Source organism: Homalodisca vitripennis, chromosome 4, assembly GCF_021130785.1.
Source record: "Homalodisca vitripennis isolate AUS2020 chromosome 4, UT_GWSS_2.1, whole genome shotgun sequence".
Taxonomy (NCBI): domain Eukaryota; kingdom Metazoa; phylum Arthropoda; class Insecta; order Hemiptera; family Cicadellidae; genus Homalodisca; species Homalodisca vitripennis.
In genome coordinates, this window is record NC_060210.1 from 18,274,374 (window position 1) to 18,293,106 (window position 18,733).

Below are 18,733 nucleotides of genomic sequence, written 5' to 3' on the forward strand. Positions count from 1 at the left end.
TTGCCTACTGTATGTCTGCTAATTCAGAGTTTGAATACACATAAATATTACCTTCCATTTTTGATAAATGAAAAACACAACACAAAATCACTAATAAAATGTTTGAAAATAACTGGTTAAATACTTAACAGAAACACACAGTATCTTTACAGTTTGTTGTTTTGTTCAACAATGAGGTGACATATGTCAGGTAATAGTAAATGCCCAGCTAATTATTTGTTATTGAAAAATGTTTTAAACAGCTGTAGTTTAAATGATTAATATTCCCAGCTGTTACCAATCAGATACTCATTCCTTATTATAAAACAGCAAAAGTTTGCTGCGTAGTGTAGGAGGAGTCAATTTCATAACTTTTTAACTTTGCTTATTATGGTTGTTTTCAGAATTAAATTCTCTACAATCTGTATTAGGAAAAACAATTTGTTTATTGATCATTTAACAATGTTATTGGGCATCAAACATTTAGGACGGTATTTTTGTTATTAGATTTTTGCCAAATTTCATACTTTTTCTCAAAAACTGTTCACACTATAACCTCTAGAGTGGTTTTATTTGTTTTTCATGTTATAAAAATCCACCTTATTTGAGTTAAAAAGTAAGAACAAAACATTTCAGAATCACTTAATTTCACTAGATGAACTAAAAACAAAGCAAAATCTTTCGCCAGCCATTACTCACTAATGGAGCGTTTCCGGACCTACATTTATATAACATTTTTTTCTTATTTTTAGCTCTACAATCACGCCTTAAAATATTTTACCATATTTCTGACTCACCCTGTATATTAAAGTGCGGTTTTTATATTGGCTTTTCTGTAAAATAAAACATTTTGCAGATTACTAAAAGCATCAAAATTAACTACTTGTGCGGGAAATTACCAGAGATCAAATCATAAAGGCTGTAAAAGTTGTTATTATTAGAGAGAAAAGATAGTTTTTATATTAGTGAATGTGTATTGATTGCTATATTTTGTTATCGGCTGATGTATGGTTTCTGTTTGAACAACAGTAATTAATTATGAAAAAAAACCTAAATTAACTTTAATTCTCAGATTCAACAAAATAATTAAGATTATACTTGGTGTAATCCAAGTACAGAAATCACAATATTGCATCGTTATTCTACTCATACTAATAAATACAATTAAATGTAACTTATTTAATATATTTTTCATTCATGTGCAAAAAATAAAAACACGTAATAGAAAAATGCACAACAATATTATTTTTAAGGCTCTTATGACAGGACATTTTTATGCATCCAATAAAATTAAATTAGTAAAAAACGTAAAATTGAAAGTGATGCCGTAACCACTTTTAAGTTTTATTTTAATAAACTTAATTTAATTAATTTACCCCTGTCTGCTTAATCCTCCAGACAACACGACATACTGATCAATCTACCTCTGGTTGCCTTAATCCCTTGATCAACCATTAGTTCTTGATCAACTTTACCTCCTGGTGAGCTTAATCCCTAGGGCAACTTAGCTCAGATTGCGGCCAACAAACCACCGAAGGTTTGGAAACATGTTAATCCCTAACTAATACAATTAGTCCCAAGAGTTAAAGATAAACCCTTCGGTAAAAACTCTTCAAGTAACTCCGATGACAAATGTATTACACAATCGTAGAGAGAAGAATATATGGATGAGGGTGAATGTTCGCAATAAAATACACCTGTGCTCTACTTAGCCCCTGAGTTTGGTCAAAACTCTCCAGGACATTTGAGGTTATGTTCGATCTGTTCAACCTAATTTATCATAAACTAAACCCACTGTTCTGAATTCAGCTCTCTCTACCCTCTAATCAATTTAGCTTCAGATGAACTTAAGATGCTTCAAATTAATCACCTCGTCAATTTCCCCACAGATGTTTGTCAACACAAAACAGAACATATATCAGTACCATTAATTTCCTGATCTACTAGACATGCTCAACTCAAGAGCAAAGAATGAAGTGAAGCCCTTGCTGAATGCCAATGAACTTCAGTATCAATAAGACAATTATTGAACTTAATGAACTTAATCCCCTATTTTAGTCACCACATTACAGATCTTGGAATGTGGTTAATCAACTTTTTTTGTTAACTCGTCTTCGGCCTTAGAATACCATAAAATCTTAAAAAAAAGATCTTAAGATCTTAATCTTAAGATCTTTTTGGCATCTTAAATCTGTGACCAAATTAACTTCAAGACCAATAGAACTACCTAATGAACTTGATCAACGTAACCTTTCATTTTTGGCCACCACTGTATCGAAAATAGACATTTAGTTAATACTCTTTGGTAAGTTAACTTGAGTAATCTTCGGCTCAACTCCTTACAAAGACGTAACCAGTAAGGGAGTTAAAGAAGTTAAGACCCTCCCAAAATGTTCTTATTTTTTATTATTATTTTTTTAATAACTCATTAAAACTGGCAAGTGCCGCTGAATGATCGTTCTCAACATTGAAATGGGTCAAGAACTTTTTAAAAAACAATATGGGGAATAAGTGGTTGACTGCACTTGTCTTATTTTGTGTCCACTACGGGAAAATATCAGTCGTCTTGACCCCTAAAAATGTTTTCCTAGATACGTTATTGACTCCTTAGAATGTTGTAAAACTCTTGCTCAACGACTCTCTCAACCTAAACTTTACTATACTGTAAGAGGGAATTTAACCTCCCTGTAAACCTCCTAGAAAACGTAAAATCATTCGAAAATCATATTAACTTTCGATACACACAAGTTTATAAGTTGCCACAATATGAGTATATGAACAAAGACAGGTGAAATGCCAATCGAAGTGGCATGGATTTTGTAACCATAGGATATTAGATGAGCTCTGATGACGTCATCTGTCGGCTCCGACAGGTCCACGGTGACGTCACTAGGAGGCTAACCCTCGTGTTTACAACTCCCCGGGCCTGCGCGGAGTCTGGATACAGCATCGACCAGCCACTACCGTGCCGGTCTTACCGAGCCGCTGGAGGGTGAGTACGATAACCTCTCCTATTATTAGACATAAAACATGTGTTCTGAGAATTCTTATCTGGCCGAATTAGAGATAACCACGTGTACAGTAGCATCGTACTGGGACCGGCTCCGAAGAGTATTGCACACAGCAATAGTGCAGCTTATCGTTTGTGTACTCCGGCATTCTCTTAATTGGATTTTGTGTTCCATTCCGAACCTATGATTGCATTCAGATGTACCAGATCGGGAGAGGATCGTTCTATTGTTTTTTTAAACTAAACCTATATGGGGAGTTATTTATTTCACATATAAACAAAAACACCGTACTGTACATTATTGTCATAATATGTTGAATTATATGTAGTATAAGTCTAAACAAATATAAAAGAATTACGTTTTAATTCATAAATAACCTGAGATATATTTTAATTTTCCGGATACGTGTGTCGTCAAATTAAAAATTTAAAGCACTTGTGATAATTTTTTAAGTAGTAATAAATGTTAATAACTTTCCAATATGGTTTATATTTTGGACGAGGCCTTTCGAAACCGAAGGTTTCATCATCAGGCGACTCCACAATGATGATGAAACCTTTGGTTTCGAAAGGCCTCGTCCAAAAAATAAACTAGTGGAAAGTATTGTTTTATTAATATTTAGCACTATTTAAAAAGTTTTTCAATTGCTCCAAGAGCCTTCAACTTACGATAATTGTTAATTAATAGTAATATCTTTGCAACAATGTCTGGCAACCGATAAACACTACTCACTCTAATTATAATGATTTTAATTGTGACTTGATTAAATAAAGTGATAGGTTTCATCGTTCTACTTGTTAAAGCTATTAATTACCAGTAACTTTAGTCGATTGTTCATCCTGAAAGACAGTAAACAACTATAATTTTGTCTAGTTACCTTTTATTTCATTGGTTACATCGGTGCTGTAGTAAGCAAAACTAGCAATATAAGACTTATTAACCTTTTTAGCACATTTACATTTACCACAGTCATCTAATAAAAATGTGTGCTAAAAAGGTTACGAATGTTACGATATTACTAATACATTTACTACAGACATCTAATAAATATTTGGTATATATATATATATATATATATATATATATATATATATATATTAATTTCGTTAGATACTTTTTGTGATTCAATGTTTATTGCAATTAAATAAGGCTATTGCCATTTATACAATTTAATGTAAATAAAAGTCGTTTGACAGGTATTTGGTCTTCCGATCATATGTTAGTTTGCTTATTTAAACGCATGTGTGACAGATACGGCCAAATACAAAATAATTGAATCGGAAAAAGTAAGCGCTCTGTGGTGTAATGGTAGCACATTCACGGTGCAAGTGAGAGGGTTCGACTCCCGGCGGAGCAAGTACTTTTTGTGATTCAATGTTTATTGCAATTATATATATATAAACCATATATATATATATATATATATATATATATATATATATATATATATATATATATATATATATATAATTGCAATAAACATTGAATCACAAAAAGTACTTGCTCCGCCGGGAGTCGAACCCGGATCTCTCACTTGCACCGTGAATGTGCTACCATTACACCACAGAGCGCTTACTTTTTCCGATTCAATTATTTTGTATTTGGCCGTATCTGTCACATATGCGTTTAAATAAGCAAACTAACATATGATCGGAAGACCAAATACCTGTCAAACGATATATATATATATATATATATATATATATATATATATATATATATATATATATATACATGAGGTTGAATGTTCGCAAAATGTATATATACTCGTATATATACATTTTATGTATATATATTATTTACATCATTGTTATGGTGTGATTATTTTATAATGAATAATGATTAATATCATAAAATTAACAGCATATATTTACATATTTTTGATTTTTTATGTCAGTAAAATAAATGTAACTTAAAAAAATAACAAAATAAATAAATAAAATTAGGATTCGTGTTTTAAAATGTTTTACCTTAGTTAAGGTGAGAAACAGTTTTGGAAAACAAAGAGGGTTGTGAAGGGGATATGGTTGGATAAGTGAAAAGCGCAACTCGCTCCTGCAGGACAAGGACACTCAGGCGGGAGTCCTTAATGACATGACAACCTTCGCCCTTTGAGGGATTTAACTTCTCCCAGCTCGGATGTTACTTACTAATCCATTTATTTTAATTAGATTAACAGCAGGCTATATCATTATGGCCATTCCGTAATTATCATATTATAAATAGTTGATTAACGAGTTGTGATGTAAAATTTCTAGAACAATAATAAATAGCATAGAACGGTGACAAAACATTTTATAAAGTTATCCACGTACTACATAAAATGATTTGTTAGTAATGATAAAAACAATTTGTTGTTAAACTTATAAACACGTTAAATTAAATATTCTTTTGAAAGGAGAATCCGATACCCTTTTAAGCCTATTCTGTCCGTCCTCATGGGCCACTGGCCTGTGCGAGGATCATATCAAACAGAATAAAGGGGAGAGTCGAACAGTACAAGGTCGATGGTACTGATTGAAAGTGCAACGGTCACAGACAGGATTTGAACCTGCGCTATCTCTAACTCAAACTCAAAGTCCAACGACTTAGACCGCTCGGCCGTCGGCACTCCCAATTTGTATGGATTGATAATACGTACCTGTAACCGAATAAAACAATAATAAGGAAAATAAAAACTAAAATTTAAGTACTGTAGTGTTAGATTTTTTAATTAACGAATATTTAAAATGTTTATTTACTCCCATAATGTACTGCTTAAAAATAATTTAATTTCAACTTTTGAAACTTAATAAATACAATAATAAAAATCGTGGTCAACCTAACAAACTAAATATTTGAAGGATTAGTATACATTATAAAAATAGTATGGCTAATTAAAATTCAAAAGGTCAACGAGATTAATGTAGGATTGAAAGATAACACTACCTGATAACGATGTTGTGATTACAAATAAAACAGAGAATATTGGCGTTAGTGACAAGGCATTGACGGACGTATTAACAGACACTCCACGTGTGTTTACTGATAAGGGAGTAGATAACAGACACATCCGTCCAAAACCTTCATCAGCCAACCTTGAAACAAAACGTTATAGGATAGAATTTCTGTGTATATTAAATTAAGTACCCCAGTTTTAGCATTTTGGTAAAAATAAAATTTGTCTTAAATTAACTACTTTATTCATAACTGTACCAGACAATATATTGTAAAAATTTATTAGGAGCCACAAAAACCTAGTAAATTGTAAATAGTACTAAATAAACAATTTTGGAATTTTATCAAAATTATGTTGATGGCACTTCGCTTAATTTTTATGATTTGAACAAGTGGTGAACCCACATTTTAATGTTCGTAATCGTAACCGCATTATAAAATATTATTTTCATAAATTTGGAAGCTCCATGTCAAAACTTACCTTATAAAATTTCTAGTTATAAACAACTAAGCAAGCGGTTATTTAGTTGCAGTTTCTTAAAATATTTATTTTAGCTCTATTGGGGGTCATGGCCATATGAAAACTGATGTATGAATCAAATTCAATGTGAATGTTGAGTTTATCTCCAGTGCACACAATTGTGCACCTGATGAGACAATGAGAATACCTCTTCATCTAGATTACACTATATTTTGTAGTCTAGGTGTCTCTGATGTCTAAACGGTGTAAAGAGTTCATTTTGACCTCCTTCGTCGCTGGCCTTTGTCTGTGACAACGTCGGTTTCCAGACGCTGCACTAAGAGGAAGGTGAACTAAAGCTAAACTTAACTTTCGAATACACTTATGTGAATACATTGAATCAACTTCTCCTACAATAGCTACGTTATGTTCACAATTTAATATAATATAACTGAATATTCCTCCTTTCAACCATTTGGAAAGCAATTTTATATAGATCAATATAAACAGTCACTATACTGAGACTTTTAATAGAATTGTCATGACCTCCAATTTCACCCAGTTTTTAATCGTGCACGATTAAGGTCCAATCATTTAAATATTAAGGTAGTGGTCATAATCTTTCGTATTGCTAGTATTTTATCGTATACGTTTGGTAAATATTTTCTTTTACAGTATGACTATTATCTTTCTAACGATTGTAATGAGACCATCGTGATATTATTCTAAAATCTTAAATCTCTTAAATTATTCAGAGTAATGTGTCATCTTTAATGTTTTGGAAATACGTTTTAACTTTGGTGTATTCTATTTTAGGAAACGAGACAAAACAAATGTCGAAAGGCACTATTTTGGAATATTTTACTGAAAGAGCTTTCAATCTTATATAATGTATGAACTTAGTATTACACTATGTATATTTTTAATACGAATAGAATTTACAACTCATTCAAAAAATGAATTTTTAGAATGCAACATTTTCCTATCACGTTCCCTAAAGCACTTGTCATTCTCGTACTATCGAACAAAATATGAGTTAAAATCAATATCTCAGAAACAAAACGATAACGGGATTTTGATTTGTGTTATAATATATTCTACTGAGAGAGGCAACGTGTGAACTAAAACGTTGTGCTACGTGAAATGATTGTAAAATAAGGTCGTTAAATCGACTTTTGGTTGGGAAATTGTTTTTATATCTTCTAAAGTCATAGCCCTTTTATACAATTACCCTGGGCTCAAAACAAGTAGAGACAACTTCTCTATTACTCCACGAGAAATAACAGGTATTTAAAGTAGAAAAAAGGCAATGCTATAATCTAGACCAAAATTAAAAGTGTTGGAGATAGAAGTGTGAAATATTTACAGTGTGTACACTAGTTACAGCTTTAGGAAGAAACATGGTTTCTATTGATATATTTAATTTTAAGGAAATATATTTAGGATAGTGATATGTCTTTTTAATAGATTTCCCCTTAGAAAATTAACTTTCTTTAAAATAAAAAATATAGGCTACTCTTGTGTTATCTTAATACGCACACTGAAAAAGTTATATCCATATCTTCAACAGAATTTTAGAGCCTGGTTATAAGATGACCCTAAATTATGATTCAAATTAATTATGTTTAATTATGTTTAATTTTAATCGTCTTTCAGGGATTGCTCTCAAGGAGTCAGGGGTTCCTCAGGGTAGCTGCTTAGGTCCTATTATGTTTCTATTGTATACTGCGGATCTTAATCTTGAGTTATCATTCTGTTCCCTTTACTCCTACGCTGATGACACTCAGCTTGTGTTGTCATATCCTCCATTACAGTCTTCCTTGGCAATGCAGCAGATTAATGCTGATTTGTCGAGGGTCAGGCTCTGGGCTGATGATCACGGGCTTCAGTTGAATCCAAGAAAGTGTTCACTTGTTAATTTTTACCCCTCTTCAAATGCAGTCTTTCTTGGTAATGGACCCTTGGGAGTTTCCTTGGGAGGTATTCCTTTGCAGGTTTCAGACACAGTAAAAATCCTTGGCGTTACTTTTGACAAGCAGTTAACCTTCTTGAACCATGTTCAAAATATCAATCGTGGTGTAATGAATAGGTTAAGAGTGTTGTTTAGGTTTAAGGGGTTGCTCCAGGAGGAAGTGAAACTGAAGATTGTCAAAGCTGTGGTTTTCCCAGTTATTTTTTATGCTCTTCCTGTATTTGGGGGAAGATTGACCCTTGAGGGTGCGGTCCTGATTGATAGGTTACAGAACTCTGCTGTAAGATTTGTGTACGGCCTGAGAAAATTTGATCACGTTAGCCAGTATCGCCGTACAGCAAGGATCCTCCCGATAAAGTACATTTTCAAACTCCAGGTGGCTTGCCTTGTTCACAAGGTGTTGCTGACGGGAAAACCCTCTTACCTCAGGGGGATGCTACAGACCCGGGCTGAGATTAGGGACTGTCACACTCGGCAGGACGCCATGCTGGAGGTGCCCAGGGTCAGGCTGGAGATGGGGAGGAATGGATTTCAATACTTTGGCCCCCAGATATACAACAGTGTCCCTCACAGTCTAAAGGCTTATGGATATTCCTCGTTTAAGGACAATCTGAGACTGGCTTTGGAGGAGGAGTGTTTCACCTCTAAATAGCTGTGTAATGTATTAGATTAGTTTAAGTTAGGTTAGATTAGTTTAATTTTATATTTCTCGGATGATGATATAGATTTGTATGTGCCTTGATTTAAAATGTATGACTTCAGTTATTTTGAAAAACAACAATGTAATGTTGAAAATCGCTGCAAATAAAGACGTTATTATTATTATTATGTTCTTCGTAGAATAATAAAATGTTAAATATTTGTACTGTTTTTAGGAATGTTATATTAAGAATTGGCAATCGACATTACAATGTCGATCTGACAGGTACATGTTTTGACAGTTCATACGGTACATAAATCAACACTATCACCACTGTTTATATACCATTTCAGACAGAAAGAATTGCTGATTTCAATGGTGAAATTTGTTTTGCTTGTTTGGCAACAGTGACGTCATAAATAATGCCAGAAAGATCGTCTTTATGTAGCCATGTTGAAATAATTAGCAATATATCATCGGTATGGTTTATGATTTTGGTTTATAGGTTGTTATAATTTTGTTTTACGCTAAAAACCGTTATGCTAAGTTTGGTATATTTTGGAATTATTAAGAGTAAAAGTTATATTTTTTATTTTTGAAAATAATTATACCTATAATAACAAAATTAGGGATGTTCCTCTAATTTTCAAAAATAAAAAAGAAGAAAAAATTGGTTATTAATTTATTTAATGTTTACTAGTGCATATAATTCTTCACATTTTGTTATGTTTTAGAAACATTTAGTGTTAAGAATTATATTTTTTATACATAATTGTGCCTATATATTAACAAATTTAGCCTTTGTTCACCATTTGTAGATTTTAAAACATATACATAATGTTTGTTCAAGAGAACCTGGATATTATAATATATTTTCTGATGTATATGAAATGAAGAATAAATTGGCTGTATAAGATTCTAATATGTATATTACCACACTTTACCAGGGGAAGTTGCTCAATGGTTTTTGCATAATGTTTTTATACTATAATTATTTTCCTGAAAAAATAGTTATCACACATATAGTTTTACTATAAAAATGCTATTTTTTTTACAAAATGTTTAAAGCATGGGTACAAATATTAAAAACACTCAGTTCGTGGGTTAATGGGCTGTGAAAATTTTCATAAAAACTTCCAAGAAAGGCCATAACGTCGCTCTTAAATCTGTTACGGTCACATATGGACTTGTCTTTCATTCTCGAACTGTAAGAAGTCAATACATGATAACGTTATTGGGTTAATAAAATCATAAAAATTATATGTGATGTAAGGACCTTGCTCGTTATTTGTGTAAAATATGAGTGCATTTATTACATGTTGGCAAAATAAAGCGTTCCTCACGCTTTAGACTAATTTACTTACAAACTCAATTCGGCTTTTGGCACAAAGCCACGTTTTTGTTTAAACTCTCCCAACCCTTGTCATTAATTCTCGGATTGTTTAAATGTGCAAGGTTCCGATTCTATTGGTTAGAACCTTTTCTGTACCATTTTAGTAACAATTCCTTCTATCTAACTGTTCCGATCCGTCGATTGGGAAAACCCTCACACGTATCAGCTTAATCACATTTGAATAGTGAAGAGCTGCCCGGGTTGGTTCACCGATCACAGTGATTTCCACTATCGCGGTAAAAAACACATTTGCAAGGCGTAAACCTCATTATACTCCCTTTGAACCGTTCTCACTTCTACATAAATTCAAACGAAGAGCCTGCCCATGAATATTGCATTATTGATGCAGCAGTCTAATTACATTAGTTTATTTTATGCCACACGAGTAAGTATCACACTAGTTACATGATGTTTTCTAGTTTCAATCTGGTTTATGCAATAAGTTTATGATTTGCGAATACAAATCTCATCTCAAAGGACGCTTCCAGGGGCGCCGTTTTTCTATGATACTTGCATAGAAAATCTTTACATGTTTAAATCACTAAATGTCAAAATGTAATACATACTTTTTAAAACTAGATTTTACTGTTAACTGGTTTGTATTATTTTGTTTAAAATACATTGGAATGAGTTTGGATTATTACTAATTACGTTATGGAAGTAAACAAAGTTTTACATTAAAATACGAACGTTTAGTGTTTTATACATCCCAGCAGGGATCACTTCTGGCTGGTTTATACCACAGAGTAATAAGGTATATATACTTTATTACTCTGTGGTTTATACCTTCCAGTTGAACCTACCACTGGGCACAGCAAACACCGACGTGTCACTTAAATCTGGGCAACCTTATGGATGTCCAGGAGCGGCACATCACTAACTGCACTTGTCGAGATTCTGGGGCGCAAGGGTAATTCGGTAGGTCTAGTCTACTGCAGTAGATGACGGTTGGAGTTGGTGGGGTCCGTTCCCTAAGTATCAGAAGTTCTTGCTAGCCTCAACAAGGGTGTATGTCCTGCCTGCTTTGCCTGGAGAGGCTGGTTCAGAGCTGGCCTCCCCTTCTTCCGGGGGACATGACTTTGATATTAGTGCCCTAATTCTCCCTCATGGATCTCGATAGAGGCGGCCCCTACCCCCAACCTTACCCATCCAAAATATCCTGTCACTGCTAAGGTTCTTATAAGACTAGGTGCAATTTATAAGCTTCTTGTCCTAAGAGAACATAGGAATGCTTGTATATGTTAAGAAATAATGATTAATCTACGAGAAGTAAATGCAGATTATAAAATAATTAACAATTCATATAGCTTCCAGAGTTTAGAAAAACGACTAGAAATGTGGGTGTAATATAAGGAACTATTATGAAACCGGTAAAGAAATTTTCAGTAAATGTAGTAACAACATAAATAGTAACAACAATAAAAATTAAAAAAAAACACAAAAAATGAAAATTTAAAAACAATAAACAACAACAACAACAACAATGCAACAATCAGAAGTAACAATCAAACGAACTGAACTGGAGCATCAAGAGATAGAAGAGCATAATGGCTTAAGAGTAGGAAAGTTTTGCATGGACAATATTTATACTCTTCAACCTAACCCACAAAAACGCGTTGGCGAAACCTTTCTACTAATCTTATCTTTATTCAATGATGATGAAAAAAGACTGCAGCAATGTACCTCTAAAGTCAGTATTTAATGTTTTGACGAGAATGGACATAAAGAAAAGATATATCAAAGCTCTACAAAATATCTGGACAAATCCACAGAGTGTAGTTAATACGCACAATATATTTTGAGAAACATGTTGAGTTAACAAAGGGCCTTGAACAGGCACGCTTTCTTTTCCCTATATCATTAAAAATTTATCTTCAAGAACTACTAAAGAAATGGTGAGAAATGCTCAGCCTTGGGGTTTAAGTTTGGTGACGACTATTTGTCAACATTAATCTTTGCTGATGATCAAGTGATATTGCAAATCGTAAAGAAGATACAGATTACACGTTAAGAAAGCTTAAAGATGAAATGAGTTGGCGGGAATGAAAGTCAACGTATCCAAAAAAGAATACTTAAGAGTAGATGAGGAAGACAAAGATCCAGATTTGCAATTCAGTCAAATAAGAGAACCAGAAAAAATAAATATCTTGGTAGTAATACATCAAACAAAGGCTCATCTGAACAGGATATACGATGAATAGTAAAGCAAGGACAACAGAGTGTACGAATTTTGAATCCTTTAGTTTAGTCCAATTGAATATCCTTAAACACAAAGTTAACAATCTGCGGAACAATAGTAAAGCAAATTTTGGCAGTTAACTGAATTAACAAAGAGAAAAATATACGCTGTAGACATGATTTTCTCAAATCATGCCGAATGTCCATCAGATATCCATATGATGACCAGCCAGCTACCACGTTGTTTTGTGGATTTATGGCATGAATGAGGGACAGAGTAATAATTAAGAGGAATGCGGTAAAAGCTGTAGACCCCCATACACAATATATATACATTTATTTATAAGTGTATATGGAATTTTGTACTGATTTTATTACGTTGATTCAAAAATAACCTCCAATTGCCTTAATAGTTCATATGTCATAAAGAACTTTAATCGATGATTCCAAAATATATTCCAAAAGATAAGTAGTTTTATATATTAATATTTTTACAATAGGATATATTGCTTAATATAATTTCTGCTATATAATTAGACACACCAAAGAAAATAAAAAGTTATTTCGTAAAGCCACTGAACTCTCAAATATTTGTGCGTTTAAAGTTTGTTATTGACGATGGAAAGTTTGAAAGGATAACAGGATTTCGGACATTTGCCATAGTTATAGGTTACAAAAGGTATAAAAATCCTCGAAACGTTGTGTTATACCTTTTATAACCTATAACGATGGCGAATGTCCGAAATCTTGTTGTCCTCTCAAATATTGTTCCAAACATGCGAGACAAAATTCTAAGAAAGGATTTCATCAGATGAAAACTCTTTATCCTTGTAACAAAATACCAACAATATCGCAACTTAGATATTCATAAATTCCCTGCTCATTATATAACACAAATATGATCATTACTAAAAGTACCGACTCTTTGTAGATGTTTCCTTAGAAGTCCTTGCTCCCTAATCACGCCAACAACATGAGAAGATAACAATCTACTTCAGGAGATAAGATCGGATGCTATCTTGTAGGAAGTCGACTGTAGAAACTTCTAGAAAATGTCTTAGCTGTGTTGTACAAGCAATCGTTCCACCGTGGCTTCAAATGTGAAATTACGTGGTTTCTAAATGTCTTTAAAATTACTTTATTAATATTTTTATACATATAAGTTTGTACCGATATTTACTTATATTAGGTATAATATACAAGGTGTTTGAAAAGTCTGGGTACGGCTTAATACTTTACAAACCATAGCAGATAACATCTATAAACTTTGCACAGTGTCATATGGCCTTGTAAAACTATAGATGTTATCTGCTATGGTTTGTAAAATATTAACCCGTATCCAGAATTTTCAAACACCTTGTATATTTTCATAACTCTGTTACAGGTTAGTACGATTGATTGCTTTCTCCGATGTCGTTGGAACTAAATTCTTAGCGGAATAATTGGCACGAGTAGTAATCTTTTCTCTCTTGAAATTTGTAGCCGACCATCAGCCTATCGGGAAGGAGATCATGCATCTTGTCCGCGAGTTTAATTCCTTTGTATTAGAGCTTCCGAGAGTTCGAATCCTACTTTGAATTTGAGTCCTACTTTGAGATCGAGCCCTACTTTAAGTTTGAGTCCTAATTTTAATTTTTGAGCCCTACTTTGAGTTTGAGTCGTCCTTTGAGTTCATATTCTACTTTGAGTTTAAGGCCTATTTTGAGTTTGAGTCCTACTTTGAATCCTTCTTCTATTCTCCAATTATTCTAGTACGATTTGATTTCTTCTTCCTTCTAACAACTACAAGGTCGAGCCAAGAATGCTGATGCCGTGGTATGTGGGTCAACGTAACGCCAACTCAATTTTCATAAACAAATAAATTTCGAAGGCAATATTCCAAAGAACGTTTGAACCACTAGGTCCACCCTTAGGTAACATTCAAGTTTATTCTTAGTCTATTTTGGTAGCAACTAGGCAAAGTCATATTTTCATTTTAGACATAGAAGTAGTGTTTTTAAATTTTATTGCCCCAATTAAACTTACGTGTAAACTTTGCAATCTAGCGTATTTATTACTACGACCTAAAACATCTCCAACACCATGTGTTCCGTCTAGTCGGTACATGTTGTGGAACATTCTGTATACAGTCGAAGGTAAAGTGATCTTACAACCGTCACGTAACTATACCGTCATGCCTTTCACCGAAGTTTACAGCGTCCTACTAGTGCCGCTATGCTTTTATGCTGTTCACCTCATGCGTTATGCATATTGTGACGTTACAGTTACGTAACTCTACAAGTTAGCTACTGTATACGTGTATATAACGTTACTATCGTTTCGCTATAACCTCTGTTCTGCAAAGTTCTCTGCAAAACTTGTAATTTGTGATAAATATTTTGCAGAATTAATCGTTCTCGATAAAACCCGCCTTATGTGAACAAGGATTGTTCGAAACAAGCACTTCAGCTTTAATTACCGTAAATTGATAACACTGTAAATATTTATAAATACAAGAAGGTTACCTTTTGCTGTCGGATATAAAATCAGAATAGTCTATAAGTAGTGGTGTTTTACGGTAGCTGAAACATTTTCTGAAATATCAACGAAAATATTTTGCTGACGGTAACATTATTTGGAGAAAGTGAGATGGATATATTAATGATACTGTGTAAAGTTTTTTTTTTAATTTTCTTAGAAGTAATTATTAATATAACGAGTAAAATATATATTGGATTAGAAATATTATTATTGTTTTCAGTTCAAGGTCACATCGGTCTATTAAAAAAACAGGATCTTAAATGGAATGTGCTGGGAGTACATCTTCCATTCAAGATAATGGGGATTTAAAAATAGTTTTAAAATATCTTTATTTAAAATTTAAGTTCAATTCAAAAATTAATATATTTTCAGAAAAGCATTGATTACATTACAGTATACATAAATCTACATCTAACCCTCTTGCATAACTAATTGAGGAAGAAATATAGATTTAAAAAACGTTTTTTGATTATATTAAACATACTTTACATGCATATTTTTTACATAAATATATCTACATTAATTCAGCGATGAATAATTCTTGTAATATTGGGCAAGTCAAAATAATTTATATATATTAAACATATTCTTTCTTACAATAAAAATACAGAAATCCTTTTGGTTTGTTAAGAAGACAAAATTGGAGTCGGTTCATATTAAAAATAAACTATAAAATTATTTAAAATATAATTGAACATTGTATATTTAATAGAGTGAAAAATTGTTTAACAGTTATACAAAATATATAACAGTACATTTTTATTGCAGCATTGTTTGACTAGAATTTTTTTATTTTAATAGATCGATGTGACCTAGAACTAAAACAAGAATAATAAATATTTCTAACCGAATACATGTTACTCATTATCCAATAATTAAAATCTAAGGGAATTATAAAACATTACACTATCTCCTCCTCCAAATAACCCTGCCGTCAGCAAAATATTTTTGTTGATTCAGCAAAATATTTTTGCTGACTCAGAAACTGTTTCAACTCCCGTAAAACGGCACTACTTCTATACTGAAGTAGACGTAATTGAAGATTCAGATATTTTATTTGGATAACTTTAAAAAATCAGATTCTCTGAATTAATTTTATTACCTCCTGAGGTGTATGTGTTAATACATATTGATATTTTTAATGCATCCAGGTTCGCTTGGCAAAGCTCCAGATTTTCTTCGTCACTAAACAATTTAATGGACGCTGCTTCTAAACAGCTGAGGTTTTGGTAGTTTTAAAGGAGCTTAAATCGGGGATTTTTTTATAACATAACGAATTGAAATACGGTTTAGAAGATACGAGGATTATTTCAGAATGACTAGAGCTAGCTATTTCAGAGTTGGTAATGAAGTGAACATCACAAGATTCATACTGCAGAGGCAGTATAGATGGCTTTGTTTATATATATATACATATATATATATTTATTAATATATATATATATATATATATATATATATATATTATTAACGTAAATAAAAGTAGTTTGACAGGTATTTGGTCTTCCTATCATATGTTAGTTTGCTTATTTAAACGCATATGTGACAGATATGGCCAAATACAAAATAATTGAATCGGTAAAAGTAAGCGCTCTGTGGTGTAATAGTAGCACATTCACCCGGCAAGTGAGAGATCCGGGTTCGAATCCCGGCGGAGCAAGTACTTTTTGTGATTCAACGTTTATTGAAATTAAAATAAGGCTATTGCCATTTATACAATTTAACGTATATATATATATATATATATATATATATATATATATATATATATAAACAAATATTTGTCTGTATATCCTTTATAGAATATTAAACTATTTGACCAATCATTACGAAAATGTGTATGTGTATGTATTGAATGAAGGTTTATATGCTATGCCCACTGGTGTAACTAGCCATCAGGCGGCACTACAAAATATAAGTTTTCAAAGCGCCTTCACATTATTAATTGCAATTACGAGGCAGTTTCGTATATTAAATAGCCAAACGCCGTTTGAAGGCGCTAAGTTATTATGTATATTATTGTCTTTTAAATAAATTTCTGGTTGACTTAAAGCTTGAGTTTTAGACCACTTTAGAATAAAGTACATATACGAGTACAATGGCTATAAACGTACATTTTTGACAGATTTCTTGATCGTGGCAACAAGGCAAGTCTACAGCGGCGTTGGAAATACAATTCACTTGAACCAGAAGTGCTCATGGACTGAAAAATCTTACGAAAATCGTGTGAAACCGCGGGAAACAGCTAGTAATAAATACAGTATTTAGCATTATATTACTGCAGATAGCTCTTTTTATAGTTATTAACATTTCAGAATTACAGCAGAAAGGTTTAGAGTTAGTAGAGACTTAAGAATTGTAATAGATAGCTGTTTTCGGAATAAATAAATTATACAGAATCAAAAATATGCACCTTTTTACAGCTATTAATTTTAGTTTTACAACAGATAGCAATGTAGTATTAAAGCTAGTACATTTTAGAATTGTAACAGATATCTATTTGATTTGAGAATTTGTACAGGCTTAGGATTACAACAGATAAATAATTTCAGAGTTATAACGATTTAAACTTCAGTATGGAGCTAGTATAATGATCCATACTAGCTCCATCTTTACAGACTGACAAGAAAACTGCGAGACTTACTTAGGTGATAAATGGAGTGCCTATGATTAACGGTTTTGCATTCTGTGAAGATGGATAAGGCTCTGTGTCAGATGCCCCATATTTAAGCCGGAACATGGTCTTTCCGGCGTGTATAAGCCTGAATTATTTGGTGTTTTTCAGTATTACACCATGACTTTGGTGTGGAGTCTGGCCATCCAAAGAAGAAAGTACATGGTGATTTTAGAGTCTTTTAGACGTCCTCGATGACTTTGGTGAGGGGTCTGGCCATTCCAGAGCACACAATCCATGATATTTTTGGGCCTTATATATCTTTTGGTTATCGGATTCAGATTCTTGTTTATCCGAAGCAGCCGTATAAATTGTATGTCAATTGAAATTATTACCAGATTTGCTTTGGCCACGCAAGATCAGGAATTTTGTTCAACGATTGATATTTTCCCGATTTGGAACTTGGATAAATTAAAATTAGTTAATATTTTGGTTATCTGCTCGTATTCCCATAGTTATTTTTTTAAATAATTGTATAGTCTCGTCAGTGCTAAATGTATAAATGGAGTGCATTTAAGCATATAATAACATAATAAGTATTCAAACTATACTCGAGGTAATTGTATCAAGGTGTTACAGGGATGAAGAGATAATCATAAAGTAGCAGAGTAGAGGAGATGGGCGTGTACCTGGTGGGTCTGGCTGGGATCCTCGTGTTCTACTTGCTGGTACTCCTAGTGGGCATCTGGGCATCCACCAAGCAGAAGAACCATGGGGAGGAAGAACTCATGCTCGCAGGTCGCAGTCTCGGACTGGTGGTGGGAGTGCTTACTCTAATAGGCAAGTTTGCAATATACTTTGAGACCCTTTTGTGATAAAGCTTGATTTAAAAATGACTGTAGAATATTATTTTTGATAACTGTGATTCTTTGTTCTTTTTTTGGAATTAAGAATCTTGGTGTTTGGCAGTTTCAAAGTTTCCGTGAGCTTTCACCCTCTAAGGAGTCTTGGCCCCAAACTCTGAAAGTT

The 18,733-nt window shown here is 32.8% G+C and overlaps 1 protein-coding gene across 1 annotated transcript in view; it reads left to right on the forward strand.

Moving 5' to 3' along the window:
* LOC124360958 (high-affinity choline transporter 1-like) overlaps positions 1-18,733 on the forward strand; it is a 138,377-nt gene that overhangs the window by 4,536 nt on the left and 115,108 nt on the right. The window contains exon 2 of the mRNA XM_046814994.1: positions 18,344-18,544. Within this exon, the coding sequence (XP_046670950.1) occupies positions 18,382-18,544 (163 nt within the window). The 5' untranslated portion in view covers positions 18,344-18,381. The remainder of the gene's footprint in view (positions 1-18,343; positions 18,545-18,733) is intronic.